Source organism: Neolamprologus brichardi, chromosome 3 (assembly GCF_056152115.1).
Source record: "Neolamprologus brichardi isolate AB-2024 chromosome 3, ASM5615211v1, whole genome shotgun sequence".
Lineage (NCBI taxonomy): Eukaryota > Metazoa > Chordata > Actinopteri > Cichliformes > Cichlidae > Neolamprologus > Neolamprologus brichardi.
The window spans coordinates 39,004,287-39,021,681 of record NC_142106.1 but is presented as its reverse complement, the minus strand read 5'-3'; the positions used below and the strand labels follow the sequence as shown (position 1 = coordinate 39,021,681).

General features: G+C 41.6%; 1 protein-coding gene across 2 annotated transcripts; it reads right to left on the bottom strand.

The window, feature by feature from the left end:
- Positions 1-68: 68 nt before the first annotated feature.
- On the bottom strand, positions 69-17,280 carry sec24d (SEC24 homolog D, COPII coat complex component). Of its 2 annotated transcripts, none has more exons than XM_035913548.2 (23): positions 17,076-17,280; positions 15,149-15,351; positions 14,913-15,015; positions 14,452-14,588; positions 14,041-14,346; positions 13,264-13,385; positions 11,274-11,385; positions 10,871-10,998; positions 9,105-9,243; positions 8,502-8,617; positions 7,527-7,651; positions 6,266-6,457; positions 5,996-6,089; positions 5,365-5,481; positions 5,035-5,205; positions 4,538-4,634; positions 4,298-4,443; positions 4,050-4,188; positions 3,529-3,647; positions 3,249-3,428; positions 2,952-3,143; positions 2,390-2,479; positions 69-1,829 (listed from the first exon to the last, which is right to left on the bottom strand). In XM_035913548.2, the coding sequence occupies exons 2-23, from the start codon at positions 15,297-15,299 to the stop codon at positions 1,689-1,691; spliced, it is 3,117 nt and encodes a 1,038-aa protein (XP_035769441.1). In that variant the 5' UTR covers positions 15,300-15,351; positions 17,076-17,280; the 3' UTR covers positions 69-1,688. The 2 variants fall into 2 exon arrangements, with proteins under 2 accessions (XP_035769441.1, XP_006804200.1); XM_006804137.3 differs by having other exon boundaries at positions 17,096-17,278.
- Positions 17,281-17,395: the final 115 nt, after the last annotated feature.

Genomic DNA, 17,395 nt, shown 5'->3' with positions numbered 1-17,395 from the left:
GGTAAGTGCTACTATCTCTTTAGCAACAATGCTCTGGTTTAAAAAGAACAGCGACAATGAGGCGTATGGATATGAAGTTTTCATTTTAATATGCGTCAGAGGGTGATGTAATAAATTGCACTTGTAAACAAAACATAAACGTTCACAAAGTTGAGCAACATTTAAAGACAATAGTTTCCTTGGATTTTTTTTTTTTTTAAAAAAGGACATTTAAGGTGAGAAATGAAATGCATCTGGCACAAATTTCCACAAAAACGATCTTTCCAGTCAGATTCCAGCCACTGCTTTCTACATACTTAAATTACCTGAGATAAGTTTGCTTATAAACCAAACAATTATACTGTATTATACAGAGACATGTAGATTTTATGATGTTACATATATCAACGTAAAAGCAGGCAAATAGATAACATTAATTATACTGATGCAAGTACAGTACCTCTTAACAGAAGGTGACCTTACACTGAATGAAGTGATGATGTTACATGTTATCACTGAACACAAGATTTAATGATTTTGGATGGTTATGCAGTAAGCAGATAGTCCCTTACACTAATGATCAGCCGACACAAACAGTAGCTCGACTGTTTTTATCTGCCATAAAAGTCGGCGTATAAATTAAAACGTGCTGCAGTTGAAGCACAACAGCAGCGCAGGCCCAAACCAACAACAACAAAAAGTCATATATAAATTCCTATGTTGGATTGTTGAGGTAATTCCTCACTAAATATTTTCCGTTTTGAGCACCGACTCTGAGTCGCGCGTAATTGGAAAAGAAAAAGTGTCACTTTTCATCAGACATGTTCTCTATGTAGAGCCGCAGCTGTGTTCGTCTCATTGTGCGCTCAGAGCACCCAAACAAAACGCCATGTTTACCACTGCATGCAGTGAAGCCATAAATGGTCAAAGAATGAGATTTTTGGTGGGGGCATGTGTGAATCAAATGCTTTGAATCACTCGGGGTGCGATAACAGGACCGCGCTTCGGTCCTGGCAGCCTGTGGCTTTGTTTCAGCGTTGTTTCTGTTAAATTATGAAATGACGGATACATGCTTTAAACATTTATTGAAATGCATTTTCTGGTCAGACACCAAAAGCGTGATAAAATGTAGAAACCTCTGCAAGACCTTTGAATATTGCAAATATTCTCTGAACATCTGTTGTTTAAAAAGAGTTTTAAAAAGTGAAATATACTGAAATATACTCAGTCTTCCTGGGAGAGTAGACTAGTGAACATCTACAGTATGGCCCACAAATAACCCCTTGTCTAATCCAGATCCTATAAATCTACAAAGTAAAATGGGGAAAAACACTTTAACCGATTGAATACACAGAGTGTTGTACTGCTTATGCCGATGGGCCTCATGCCAGAGTGCATTTCAGCCTCGGGCATCGATGCCAGTCCATCACACAGAGTACCCAAGCGGGAAATCCTCAATGTGTTGTCCATTTCATTCCCTTATTTACTTTAAAGTTCCTCATGTGTCAAGTGGTTATTTGAAGATCATACTGTGGGCCACTAAACAATGATAAAGGCAACTTTGGACTCTGGAGGTTGAATTGACGACGGGCTCTCCCTGGTTCTTTGTTTCTTCTTGTCATTCTGTGGCTCATCTTAAAGATTCAAACAGAACCTAATGAGACTGACCCTTAGAGGTTTGCACACGGTCCAGCCCGAACGTGAGCGGGTTAGGTTAGCAGCTGCCTGATCTCTCGGTGAACGTAGCAAAGGAAGTCCATGTAGGAAGCCCCGCCGTGCAAGCCTTTGTCCTCCACCAGGAACTGACGGAACAGCATCTCCGGTTTGTCTTTCTGCCTCACAATTTGCAGCTGAGCAGGGCAGAAAAGAGAAGCGTGACTGATTTCCAGTACAGCTGGAACACAGGAGCTGTCACACTACAAAATCTATTCACATTGTTTCTGTTGTCACAGCTGGCACGTTCCTGTTTTTGTGGAACATGTTTCTCATCTATTTTATCGAATTTACTTCACTTCACTTCACTTTAAGGCTGATGTGTGTGTGTATATGTGTGTGGTCCTCTGTGGATCCAGGATTCAAACTTTCTATATATTAACTGCTCAATAGCACTGGGTGTGCAGTGCATGGGGCCATTTGTACAGTGCTTTCTGTAGATGTACTTTGATTAGACTATTTATATAGAAACAGGGCAAAACATGAATAAATGAATGATGTTTTTGCAACTTTTGGGGGAGTGTATTTACTGTAAAGCTCCACTAGAGGGAAGCAGAGATCAACAAAAGCCTCAATATCGTCTCTGCCTCACCTCAAGTAAACTATGTTCTCTCTGGTTTAAAGAGGTTTAAATAAGTTCAAATATAAAGGATGTGAACTGTGTTTAAACAATGCTTTTGGATTGTGTTTCGCTTACCTTCATAGAGTTTGACCTCTTTTCAAGAAGGCCACTGATGATGGAGCGGACCTTCCTCGACAAAGGGTTGTCAAGCTCCGGCAGCGCACACTAAAACAAACAAACAAACCAAAAGATTTTGTGTAATTAGGAGAAGTTTGATCACTAAAAGTAAAGACCAGTCCTAAATACTGCTTGCCTCCTTCCTGTGCCGCAGTACCACATACTGAAGTGTTTGAGTTCTGCCTTGAAAATAAACGTGGATCTTTGAGCTCTGTGTGCGGGGTGTACTTGTTTAAAACTTTGAGGTTTACAAAAGCTTTGACTCAGTTTAGCTCATTTTACACAGCAGTGGAGTTCAAGTGAGTCATACTTGATAAAATGTGGGCACAGTCGAGCATGACTGAATTATGATGTGCTGAGATGATTTCTCAAAACTGGACTTTTACCATCCAGACATTCTCTGACCATACCGTAATGCCTCCAGGCACCGGGGAGGTAAAATGTCAACTCTAATATCTCAAAAACAATTTCATGTGGATTCTGAGCACACTGAGGCCAAAGTGATGAAATGAATGCTGACCATGTGTCCTTGCAGGTGGGCGAGGGAGGGCACGTTGAACAGGCTCTGGATGAAGTCTGGTGAGCTTGCTTGGCCCAGCCACAGGAACATGGACTGGCCGTTCTCCAGCAGGAAGATGCCAGAGTCTGTGAGACGCTCCTCAGAGCAGCGCACAGGAGTGGCCGGCTTCTCGCTGTTGACGTCTATGTTGTGCTGAAAAACAGTACAAAGGGTTTACCAAGTGAAACTAATAGTAAATAGTAGTAAATAGAAACGTCTAAGTAAGATGATCAAGCGCAAAGTGTTTTTATTCCCTACCAGAGGGATGAGGCGTGGGTAGAGCAGCAGCTGGGTGTCCTCCACTCCCATGGCCATGACTGACAGCCTCTGGTGGGCTCTGTCGTCCGTGGAGAGCTCAGTGCTGCCCACCAGGGGGGCAGTTTTCATCAGACTGTTCATGTAGACTGGGAACACTTTCATGGCATCAGGGAGGATCAGCTACAGGTGGATTTATTTAAAAAAATATATCGTTAGTTTTTTTTTTTATCCTAAAGTCAAAATATACATCGAAACTTCTTTCTAGGTGTGATTCTCCGACCTGGCTAGCAGCGGAGGGGCTGGCACAGTTCTTCCTGTAGCAGGCCAGCATGTGAGCCGTCTGGTTCACCAGGATCTCCCTCACATTCTTTAGAGGCTGGTTCAATATGGCACGGTAAGCTGAGGGGGCAGGACAAAAGATTAGTTAAAAAACAAACAAAGCAAGAGCAGGAGAGAAGAAAAATATGGGGGGCGGCTGAGAGGCATCTGATGGCAAGTATGGGGGAAAAAAAGGTGGAAGAAAAGGTAAAAAACCAAAAGGTAACAGGGGTCAGTAACACAGCTGGACTCATGGTCCGCTATGTGCAGATTACAGAAGGACGGCATCATGTGAAACATATGGTTCGCATACATCACTGAGTAAAAGTAGATTATTTAGTGATACATGGGATATAATCAACAAATGTCAGATGACATTTGAGTGTGTTAGCAGGCCGTGCCTCTGCACTACATCATAAAATATGTTTCCCACAAGCAGAGTTTTAACTAATGCAGTCCACCTGAACTCCAGAGGAATCTAACCTGATTTGGCAAAGAAGTTGATGAGCGAATCGGTCTCGCAGCTCTTGTACAGCTCTGACAACTGCGAGCTGCAGTTCAGACTCAGGTTGTGGATGCGGAGACGCCGCTGCCCGCCGATGGTGGTGTACAGCAAGGCACACTGGGGAAAAAGCGTGAAACATAAGCTTTAAACATACTTGGGTTTTTAATCTTCAGAGAAAAGATTTCAAATATGACCAGTCTGGAATAAAGCTTGGTTTAACACACACCTGCATGAGCGCTCCGGTCTCCTCGCTCAGTGTGTCATCGTGCTTGAACTCTACTGTCACGCCGTTGTCGCAGTCCACCGCTGCCATCTCTACATCTGTGGTGTTGTTCATATACATGCCGCCAAAGAAGTCAGTGGCTCTGAAGCCTAAAAGAGACACAGACCAGTGTGAAAAACTGGGAGGTAACTCGCCGTGATAGATCAGAACACACCAAAAGAGCGACCGTGTCTTTCCTCTTACCCGTGCTAGTACGAACACGCATGATGGCATCAAACCCGATGCTCTTCTGTACATCTTTCCTCAGGTCCCTCAGAAAATGCTCCCCATCTGTCTCTATCTGTCAACAAAAAGCAAAAAACAAAAACAAACAACGTTTTAGCCAGCAGATGGCAGTGTTGTTACTGTTGGAGCCGTGTCTGTAAGAAGCAGATCCAGGCATAAAAATCAACACCGTACTTTTTCAATATGTGCAAACTTCCCATGCTTACTGCACCGTTCCTTTGGGACTATTTTATATCAGACTGGCTTCTGTGCCAAACTCATTATGTAGGTACAATTCACTTTTATTAGGCAGCAAACTTTGCCTCTGTGTGAAATTAGGACTTCTTAATACAAGAATTACAAGAATAAAACAACTGCTCGTTATGAGTCTGCATGCAGCATTTGTGTGTGTGTGCGTGTGTGTGTGCACTTAGTGCCAAATACAATGTAAACAGGCACCACACGTCTGCTGGTACCTGGAAGTTGCTGTACTTATAGACGGAGCCCCCGGTGTGTGACGGCACATCAGCCATGGTTGCTATGTCCGTATACTGGCTGGGGAAGAGGAAGAGATCCACACAGCAGCCACTTGCCACACAGTCTTTAGACAGCTGCTCATAAACACCTTTCTGAGGCTGGAACAGGGTCTGTGGAAAAGTACAAGGCAGTTTACCAAGATTAGGTCACCAGTTTCAAACACTTATTGTAATTAGACTGAGATCAGACCAGCATTGGTTTTCCTTATGCCCAGCGCTGTGTATTCAGAATTCAGATTAGGGGCACAAATGACATAAAAAGGTACTCACCTTCTCCTTGTCTGTGTTGACCAGCTTTTTATCATCCCTGTTCTTCAGTTTGCCTGGAGCCTCGGCAGTGGGCATGGACGAGTGGAAGATGAAGAGCTTTCCGCTACATTCTGCTGCCTGGAGGGCGGCAAGAGATGGAAGGGGAAAAGAAGATCTCGCTTAGCCACGAGGTCAAGAGGTGAAAAAAATATCAACTCCAGCAAAGATTCTAATGCTAGACGTCATGTACGCCACATAAATGGGCACGAACAAATAAATACGTCTCTGACTCCTCGCTGTTGTATAATATCGCAACTGCTTCCAATTAAGAGCTGCGTGGGAACTTTTCCTTTGTAACTGGCCAAAACACTGACTTCATATCACTGGGAAAGCTTGCTGGACTTTAAGTAAACACAAACATATCAGGGGGAGTAAAATCTACATGTTGCTTCACTCAGTTGATAGGTTGAATGAGTTCAAGCTTGAGAGCCAGTGTTGGTGAGAGCATAGCAGCACTACGTTTTAGACTTAAATTACCCCAAACCTTCAGGAAGCCCACACCCTCCCTGAAACAAACCTACAGTAAGTGCTTGTTTCAGGGAGCTACACTCAGTTCCACTTCAGTGTTGACAGGTGTCACACTGAGGCTAACCTTAAATGCCTCCACGCCGGCCTGGATGACAGGGGCAAAGACCGTTTCGCTCTCAGCGGTGTCCGCAAACATGTCAGGGATCTGGTCCAGGAGGCTGCAGAGACAAGCAAGAGGATTATGGTTTGACACGGACGTGTCACACTGCCTCGTTAATGCTTTCACAACAGCTACCCTTGAAATGTTTGACAGTACTTTGCATCCGATGCTCTCTGCTAGAGGGCGTCTAAGATAAACAGTGACTCCGCACATCAGTGACGAAGTGCTTCTTACTTGTAGATGACGGCTCTCGAGTCCTGGTAGTTGACAAGGAAGCCATCGAGCAGCGGGACGAACATCTCGGCCGTGTCTGACACCACCATCATCTGCGGCTGAGCCAAAGCGCTCTTCACGTTGTAGAAATGAAGGACCTTGTTGTAGGTGACAAAGCCGACCTTTATTGCCGAGGTCTCCATGCCTTCCTCTCTGTGGAGAGAACGAGCAATCGGTGAATTCCAGGATGGATTAAATCCAAAGGATGTGTATTTACTGGGGAGTCTTGCCTGCCGTGGTCATTTTTTGCTTCTACACTGTGCCTCCAGGCGCACAAAGATGATTTTGGGTTAAGGTGACAGCACACGTAAAGAATAAAAGACACAATACCTGCTGACATTTACCAGAAACCCCTGGATTCAGAAGTCTAATAGGCAACTGCACTGACCTGGACCATGAATAAAAACCTGTCACCATATGAGTGATTTCAAAACACTCTTTTCTGACAATCCCAACTGCACTTTGTAGACGTATGTTCTAAAATCAAGGGATCGCACTGTAGGAATATGTAATGTGACTGGAAACAGCTCCTCAGGGCTCCTCTACAGCTACAGCTGCTTTTCTAAATAACAGATTCAGCAGATTTTATTTATTGTGCTCTTCCTCATACCAGTGGTGATAAAAAAATATATAATTAAAAGCCTTCATCTACACATCTGGATCTATTTAAAGTTCCCTCCACCTTCTTAAGTGAATTATTCATGCATTTTTTCCAAATACTGCAGAATTACATGAACCACATGAAAACCACTGAGTATCCAGTGGGTTTGATTTAGTGGCTGTGAAAGCAAAAGCAGAGGTTTAAACGCAGCTAAAGAAGCCCTTATCTTGCATATGCTTCTGCTAGGTATTTAAAGAGTGATGTCATGGCAAGAGACATTTAAGGAAATATTGTTGCTGGCACTGATGGACTAGTGAGAAGGCAGGACAGTTTCCAAGTTATTTTGGGAGTAACCAGGTGAAGTACACCATCCTCTCCTCTAACATAAATCAAGTCATTCTTAACAGAAAACCATAACAAAGCTTTTTGTTTAGGATACTTTTCAAAGATGAGAGCGTGCACTGTCATATTTTCCCTTTTCGGCACCACTTTTGGCGCTCCCTCGTACCCGTCATCTGCAAAGTTTCATGTTCAGCTGATGTTCAGCAGGATGGCTGATCTATAAGGCTTCGGGGGAAGCCCTGCAGCATAGTGAGCAAGTGTGCTTTTTACTGTGTGTACCTGGGCAGCTTCTCCAGCAGAGTCTTCAGCTCATCACATATCAGCTTTACCAGGCCACTCTTAATGTTGTTATAGGACACATCAATCATGAAGATGTAGGCAGGAGAATTTGGAGGCTTGTTGTTCTGTGGGAGAAACAGCAGCAGGCACAATAAATGAGTTGCTCCTTTTCGGGCAATGATAGCTTGGCTGACCTCCAACGTAACATGTCGAATTTACAAATAGGAAAGCAACTCTCCTTGGCCTTTTAAACACACAAGTCATGAGATAACACACTGTTATCAGAGACCTATATCAGTGAGCTCATAACAGGATCAATCATTGTCTTCCACTTTAGGTTTGTGTTATTCATCAAAGATATTTCCTTCTATGCTTCTTTATAACTGTGAACACTGTATCAGGGATAAATTGCTAAAAACAAGGGAACAGCAGTGAAGTTTGTGAGAGGGCTTGTCAGTGAGATATTATGTTTCCACAGTTACACCCATTACAAGACACTCACCTTACAGGCTTTTGTTTATTATCTGGCCTTGCCTAGATTGTTTATAAGGCATATTAAACAGAGCAAAAGTAGGCCAGTGGAGTGACTCAGCTTTGCCTACTTACTTTAACCCTCTAATGTTCTCAATAGGCTCAGTGGGAACACTGATTGGCATCATTGACAGTTTTTTTGTACTTTGAAGAGACTGAGCTGAACCTTGTTCTGTCCTGTTCGGATGATGCTGAAAACACAGGATGTTTGGCCAAAAATGTCCTTTGAAAAATCCAAAAAGCGGTTCTGCCGATACAAATCTCTTTTACTGCGTTCAACAAACTAAACAAAGAATCAGCTATTTGAAGTGATACATCATTCAGTTGCATCAGTGCATAAACTCTGCCTTTCACAAGCAAACAACGCCTGAACCTAAGTGCTTGTTTCTATCAAGCTGACCAGCTTTATTGCATATTGTGTACTTGATATCAGTCTCTGTGTACCTTACAGTAATCCAGAGTGGCTACAAACTCATACGATCCCAGGGACAGTTCGGGCCTCTCATAGAAGTCCACCCTTCGGCCCATGTGGTCCAGATGTTGGAAGTAGAAGACTGGCACTAGGAGCAGAGAGAGAAATATAACTCTGTGTAGAGCTGGACGTGATCACTGTGAGCTTTTTCTTCTTTAAATTAAATTTAATAACTTTCATCTTGCTCCCTCGGGACACACTTTCAAATAATGAGGTTAGCATTTGTATAAGTAATCCCTGTGAGCCAAAAGCTCAGGCTTTAGCCTGCTCTAAGCAGTCGTTTGGGTTTTTTTGTCTGTTTACACCACATGACGTCAATAAGATACGGTCATCTTAAGCACTCAGCTTTGGCTATAAACACCCATCTGCCTTTCAAATATATGAAGTGCAGTCATTCACAAGGAAAATATGTCTTAAAGAGAGGGGCAATAGAGCTCAACAACTTGTTTCAGATGAACTGGGATGCTGCCACAAGATCGAGTATAACAATAATAATATTGTAATATTCTGAACAGTGAATCACACACAGAGTCCAAGGATTAAAATATAGTTAGTTTTTCTGTATTGTACTGTACCTTCATTGACACAGTTGCAGAAACCACACTGGTAGCGGCGCCCTCCATCAATAAATTGCATGTAAGGGCACATATACGCCTTGCATCGATTACAGCGGACTGGGCCTGTATCACCATGATTCACAACATACAGTGGAGTCTGCACAGAGAATAAAGATAGATAGATCAGCTCTATGGCACCCAAATAAAAACACACTTTGCTTTCAAAATGAGAAGAGTTTATCATAAAATAGAATAGAAATGGTGAGGATTACGCACACCACACACAGATGACAGAGCGTCTTCGCACTGTTTATTCAGTACTCTCTGACACAACATAAACTGAATATGTTTGCATCAGATGAACTCCAGTGCCTTAAAACACATGTAGACAGGGCAGCAAGCAGGTTTATTATTACACCAGCCAATTCAAGAAGGAAAGTAAAAGTGTTTATAGTATCTTGGAGCTAAGCAAAAGCAGTTGGATGATAACAGCAATGAAACAACATTAAGACCCAGCAGCGTGCTCTTTTGGTTCTCTACAACCTCAGAGCAGTAATTAAATATGGCTACTCTAAATTCCCTTTTGCACTGGATGGGACTGAGTCTAATTTTCCATTCTTTTTGTGTAAGACTTTTTTTTCTCTTCTCTGGTCCCTGCAGATCTGACATTAGCCAATTAGCCAAAAGCCAGATGAGACAGTGCTAACATTGCCTAAAAAGGCCAACTGGTGTCTGGGACAAGGCGAGTGTAGAGGGGAAAATATCTAAGACATGGTTCTTGGACCACACGTGATCCAAAAGGAGGTCATTCGTGGGACAAATGATCTTTTGTAGTTCATGGAAACATCTATTAAAGGAGAAATAACAGTGTAGAATATGTAACCATCACAAGTGACTTTTGACATTTTAACGATCCTGTCTCTCTTACAGGAGGATGCCAAAAAGACTTTAATATAGACTTTATAAAGTGTCAAACTCTTTGGGAGAATATGGCATAAACAACTGGTTCTCCTTCTACAGCATTAAAAACAGTCCGTGTCAAGTGTTCTTTATGAGTAAGATTTATGAATCATTATATATGACAGTGTTCAAGATTTCAAAAACACAGCTCAGTCCAAGGATAAGTGTGGGATGGATGATCAACAGATATGAATAAATTCTCAGAGACAGTGGTGTATATTAGCACCCATCAGTCATTGCAAACGTTACATTTACAGTACAAGATGAGTTTGTTTTCCTCTCTCTTTCTACTGTATTTTAACAACAGACTGTATATTAAAAAAAGATTGTAGTTTCCAGGTCAGAAATATTAAGCTGATGCATTAGTGCTTAAAAACCTGAAACTCTATCTGAAATCCACCAGATGGAAATCGCTATGGTGCAAAAAAACATCTATTCTTATAGAAGTCTACTGGAAAACAGCTTGCTCTCTGTAAACACTTACAGAGAGCATCATCATCATCATCATCAGAGATCATCATTTTGGGTCATACGTGGGTCAAAAGTGAATTTAAAAAATAATTCTTTTATAAATCTTGGTGATACTGTATTTGAAAAAAAGATATCTGTGGTATGCTCATTTGCTAACAATCAATCATTAATTGTTAGCATAGTTATTTCACTCCTCCTCATCACGTCCAGTGTTTTGAAAATAAGATTGCAACAATGAAAATGCAAACCCTGAGAAATGGATGGATGACCTTACAGTAGCTGTCCACCTTTTATCGTAGAATCTTCATTTTGTGTTGCGACCGGATGAAGTTTTATGTGAAACGGTAACTTACCTCATTCTTTGGCAAACTGGCAAAGGGTTTGATGATGGCAGCAAGGGGTACTTGGCACTGCTTGGCCAAATCAGCAGTGCAGGGAAGCGAGTAGGTGGTGCAGCGGATGAATCTGGGGCTGGCATTACCTGGATTTAGCAAAAAGAAGCATAAATAATCTGTTGTTTATTCCAATTTATATTGTTATATTAAGAAAACAGATGATTTTTTTTTACTCTATTAAAGTTTTATTGTTTTCATTTTTCATGCTCTGCTACCCAGTCTTTATTTATTTATTTCAATATAAGAACAGTTCTTTGTTTTTACTGTTAAATCTTTCCAAATAAACTCGCTATAAGGGGATAAATGAATACTCTACTGTAACTAAATGCTCAACAAAAAGTTTGAATATGCATTTTTTTACCTTGATCTGTCACTGTGAAGTCAGTGGTGACAAGAGGTGGAACCTGTCCTCTGATGTTTGTGGTGAAAACCTGTCCTCCTTGTTTCACTTGGTCATCCTCGATCACATGGGTCTAAAGTAGAAATGTTATGCATTAAAGTGCAATCTGATATTTATTAACATCATTTAGTTAAAAGCACATTTTTTTAGAATGGATACTTCATTAAAGGTAATCATATTATGCTAGTTTTCAACTCCATGTTTTTACTACAGTAATTTACCTGATTTACAGTTAAATATAATTGTTATTTATCTTGTACTGAGACTTGCCCGCAGTTGATCCATTGTCTGAAATGAGCTGTTTTAGCTCCTTTTCCTTTAGGTTACCATCCCTACAATGTCCAGTTTATTATATTAAAAAATATTTGTAATAGGTTGAGTATGCAACACCCTCAACCTCGGGGCAACCACTTTTGGCTGTAAGGTAAACAATTGCAATCTGTCTGAGACTGACTGCAGTCACTCTCAGACAAGGTTTGCAAAATATTTCCATGTAATTCATAAATGCAGACAGAGTCTGACTCAGTCCATGGTGACGAGTACAACATATCTCTTTGCGCGACATCTCTCGTTGCAGTAGTGGACTCGACTCAGCTGCTTGCAAACTGGTTGTATTCCAGTTATATTCCTATGTAAAAACAGTTGCTGAGCACTTATGCCATTTTGCAGTTGAAAAGCTGTCTCGTAGCAACTACGTCACTATTTGTGAGGGGATTTCTGTTTCAAATCTATGAGGTTATGACTGGAGTTTGCATTCAAGTACTTAATGTGAATTACCACATTCATTTATTGCCGTTAATCGTGGTATTATTACAAACTGATGTATGTGATAAGTTGGTATGTAATTGTGAACTTAACCCAACTTAATGGCAAATGGACAGCTGATTGATAGCAGACTGACACTATCTTGACGCGATCGTGGCTCAAGAGTTGGGCGTTCGCCTTGTAATTGGAAGGTTGCCGGTTCGAGCCCCGGCTTGGACAGTCTCGGTCGTTGTGTCCTTGGGCAAGACACTTCACCTGTTCCCTACTGGTGGTGGTCAGAGGGCCCGGTGGCGCCAGTGTCCGGCAGCCTCGCCTCTGTCAGTGTAGCCACAGCCACCCTGGGGCTACACTGTAGCTGCCATCACCAGTGTGTGAATGTGTGCGTGAATGGGTGGATGACTGGATATGTAAAGCACTTTGGGGTCCTTAGCGACTAGTAAAGCGCTATATAAATACAGGCCATTTACCATCTTAGAGTTGTTTTATCAACGTCTTGACACTCCAAAGTCAATTTTAAGACAAAAACCAACTGCAAGTGGTCAAAGACCTGACCCCTGGCTTCAAAGCAACCCTTTCTAAGGGAACAAGTTCACTGTACAGGGTCAACAATTTTGGTTTCGCTGTGGTGTCCAATCAGTGTGACTGTAGCATAAGCCAACTTTGTTCTGATTGGCTGCCCCTTATTCTAACAGCAGGTAGGTGTGGCTATTGTGCTCACAGCCTGAGATGACCATAGTAGTCATGCTACCCCCTTGACATCACGCTGAACAAAGGGCTTAAGAAAAATACACAGAAACTGGGTATTTAGAGTAGCTTGAATCCTGAGCTTTTGGGCCTCAGGCTTCAGACTTCAACATAAAAGCATAATATGTCCATCATTCATAAAGACAGGAGACAAAATAAAAACATACTGTTCATGCCCAGATCTGAAGACAAATTAATATCCCCGAACACTTTTTATGTAATCTTAGACTTTTTGCTTAATCCTTTTGTTTGCATTAGCCACCATTTTAATTAAAATCACTACAAATATTTAGTAACAAAGTAACCAATGTCAGTAATTTTGCCACACAACTCTTGAAGAATGAATAAGCTGCTAGTTCACGACAAGAAATGAGGAAAGACAAATGTGCTGTGCTGATGAAGTGAAGGCATACTTTTCCAGAAAGATTAATTGTTCACTCACAATGCTAGGGATAGAGTCGGGGTCCAGTTTCTTCTGAGGTGGGCCAGCCATTGCAGATGGTGCTCCAGGAAAGGCTCCTGGCATGTTTTGCTGAGGCCCAGCCATGTATCCTCCAAACTGACCTGTACATTGAAACAACATCTGTAGGTATTTATTGGCTCCACTGAAAAGAATACAGGAACAGTCAGTTGTATTATAACTACTCGATGAATTAGCAGGCTGAAAGAGGAACCACGCATAAGAAGCACATTAAATATGAGATGCTGTTAGACTTTATAATCATCACTGCTCCCAACAAATGCATTAAGTTGTTTACTGTTATTTGCACATTTTTAAGCACATTTTTCACAGCAAGTTTTGTACATCGTTTTTAAGAAATTATCCTACTCAGCTGCACATTTCTTTGAATCTGAATATGAGATTTTTAATAACTGTACAGTATTCTTTTTTTTTCTTATGTTGTAAATTTGCCCTTTACAGTATATTATTTCTTGTTTTTTATTTTATATTTTTTACTTTTGTGTGAATCTGCATGCTCCATCTGCCTGTCACTTTGCTGCTAGAACATGTGAATTTCCCCAATGAGGGACAATAAATGATATTTCTATTTCCAAGGAGGGTACACTGCTGACACTGTTCCTGAATTTTCCTGATCAGAATCAAAGCCAGACAGATTGTGTTGTATGCTGTATAGATTGTAAGGTCCCTAGATGCAGATGTTGAGATACCTGTCTAAATGAAAACCTGTGATGTCCACTGCTTTTGGCTCAGAGTTACCTGCTTGCTGGGGGTATCCTGACTGACCAGCAGATCCCAAACCAGGTTGCTGGAAACCTCCAGGGCCTGGAGGAGGTGGCCCAGGGAACGGTCCACCCATGCCTGCCATTGATGTGCCTGCCATCGACTGGCTTGCCATTGGCATGCTTGCTGGGGGTGACTGTGGAGGAGACATCAGAGGGGACATGTGGGGGGACTGCAGGCCTGGAGGCATCTGTGGTGGAGCCATTGTTAAAGGAGGTGGTGTCTGGAAAGGCTGCTGAACAACAGAGCTTACTGGAGGAGGAGGGCTCTGCAGTCCTTGGACTAAGAAATAAAAAGAGCATATGTAGTGAGTTTTCTAACCTAACAATTTCACTAAAAGACTATAATTGAAAGACCCTATGATCTGAGGCTATACAGAAAACTTACCATGGCTGCCTAAGTTCATAGAACTCATCTGATTGGTGAGCTGCTGTGTTGGAGGCGGGCCAGGTGATGCCATGCTGTTGTATAGTGAGTGTGGTGGTTGTCCATATGGTGCAGATACAGCTGGTGGAGCCGGGTAGCTGAAGATCATAACAACAGTTATTGCACTGAGCTATACGTGAGGTTCAATGCATTCTTATATTTGCACAGTTCCTTGTTTTTAAAGCTGCTTTAAAGACATGGCAAAAGTTAGCAGCTGTTATTGCAACAACCTATTAACATAACTTAACAGTGAACATCTTTCATGGTGAGGGATGGTGAAAAATACATTTATTTTTTATTTTTTATTTTTTTTACAGGCAGATGGCGTGAACTTTCAGCCCACATAAATTCATCACTTTGTTGTTTGTACTTCAAGGAAAATCAGTCGATCTGAATCGGTGCAGTCTGATAAGGAACGTTACCTTTGAGGATGAGAGCCATTCTGCTGGACGTTTGGATTGTACTGACTGGACCCTGGAGGCAGAGGCATGCTAGCAGCTGGGGCAACTGATGATTTCATCATACCTTCAGTGAGTAACAGACATTATAATATCAGGAGCTGATATAGCTTCAAAATGAACCATTACTCTTACTCTGAAAGACATGCACATCAAGATAAACAAAAAAGTTCTATTTAATACAATTAAATGCATTTTACCTGCAGGTGGAGCACTGAATGCCTGAGGTGGGCCCCCATAATGCCCGTAGAGGGGCTGCGTAGGACCAGATCCAAATCCACCTTGATATGCCCCCATCCCTGGCTGGGCCTGGGAGTACGGGGGTGCAGCGACATAACCCTGTTGACTCATGATGCTGGGATGTCTCTCACGGTCTTCTCATGCCAAGATGAAAGAGTATGACCTAGGGCAGTGAAACTGGGACACTTAGATTATGAAAAGTAAACAAGGACTTCAGTTTTATATATAGCAATTTTAATTTGTTTTTATGATTTAGAGACAGCAAAGATTTAACAATTTGTTAAATTGTTTTTGTCTGAAAAAAAAAAGTTTAATATGAAAATAAAGCTGCTTTTGGCTGCCAAGGTGGAGAGCTTGGCAAGTTTCATTTTTACGCTGGATGTCTCTCCTGACAAAATAGTAAATGGCCTTTATAGTTATATTGCGCTTTACTAGTCTCTAAGGACCTCAAAGTGCTTTACACATCCAGTCATCCACCCATTCACACACTGGTGATGGCAAGCTACATTGTAGCCACAGCCACCCTGGGGCGCACTGACAGAGGCGAGGCTGCCGGACACTGGCGCCACTGGGCCCTCTGACCACCACCAGTAGGCAACGGGTGAAGTGTCTTGCCCAAGGACAAAACGACCGAGACTGTCCAAGCTAGGGCTCGAACTGGCAACCTTCTGATTACAAGGTAAACTCCCAACTCTTGAGCCAAGATCACCCCTTCAAAGGCAGTCGCATCTCCTCCTGGAATCAAACCAGGAAGCTTTTGCTTGTTAGATGAACGTTTATGTAAAAACATGCTAAAAATCCTGGATGTTTGTATCCAGAACACAAGCATATAATGAAGCTTGTGTCTGCCAGGTGGCAAGGTTGGACAAGCTAAATCAAAACTTTTTAGGTCTGGTTCTTCATTGCGACACATACATAATTACATGTGACTTGTAATCATACATTCATAAAATTAACAACCGTTTGCACAAACATTTGGTGGATCTTTACGCTCCTGATTCAAAACTAAATCATATCTTCAGTGTTTACAAACCACACCAATAACTACTGATATTTGACCTCATGCAATGATTAGCACACTGTAAGATGAACCTTTGACTGCTTTATCTCGCAATAAACAATGCCAATCTGTTGGTTTATCATCAGTAATTAACAACACCAGCACCATCATTTCTGTTTTTGCTCTAGATTTCATAGTGTTTACCAAAGCGTTTGCATTGTTTATTTGCCAATATTAATAAACGTGTAATTAAGGCTAGTTTTACTTGTTTGTTTTTTAAACTTGCTCTTAAAAAACAAACTTAAATAAAATAAAATAAAGCCTTATAAACAAAACGTGGCCTGTAAAGTTTTTAAAAGGAAGTGGGAACCGCTGGGCCAACGCGCAACAGCTGCCTATGACATCTCCATGATTACTTTTATAACTTTAAAGTGACAATTTTAAGTACGTTTCCCCCAAATAAAACCTTTTAAAAATGCAATATGAGTGGTAATTGAGCGGTGCAATAGTTAATGCGTGTGACATTTTCGAGAGCTGCCACGTCGAATACCGTTATGATGGCTTTTAAAAAATAGGGGAAAAAAGCATTGCTGCCTTCTTTTAATTCACATCCAGCTGGAAACGTTGGCCTGTTTGCTGCTACTACACAATTTTGGCAGTAACACGTAGCTTGTTGTTTGACAATAAATGTAGCTTAAGGCCCTTTTTTTAAAGAAAAAAAAGGAGGAGCAGTAATGTGACAACATAGCACTCGGCTCAGTTATAATCACACAGACTGAAAACATCTTGCTAGCAACGCGGAAATTACTACAAAGTTTTCCCCTGAGACAGTTCTTTCTACAATAAATACATTTAAATGAAGAATTACCGGAGATAGAAATACTCACGTCTGTTGGCTGTAATTTACCTGTGTGTCGGGCAGAGTCCTCTTCACTATCTACACCTCTCAGTTGAAGCAGAGTGCCACGTCAAACTCCACCACAGCACCGGTCGCTCTGTTGGTTTGTGCAACGAACCAACCAGCGTTTCCAGCCACGTAGAGAACGGTGCACTGCTTCCTGTTATGCGTTTCAAAATAAAACTCTTAACGCCGAATAAACTTTCTTATCCAAAATGAACGATACAAACACGAGCCTGAATGTAGAAATATCAATATTTTACGACTAACTAAAACAAGAACAATCTTTTGTACCCTTATTTTTTGTTT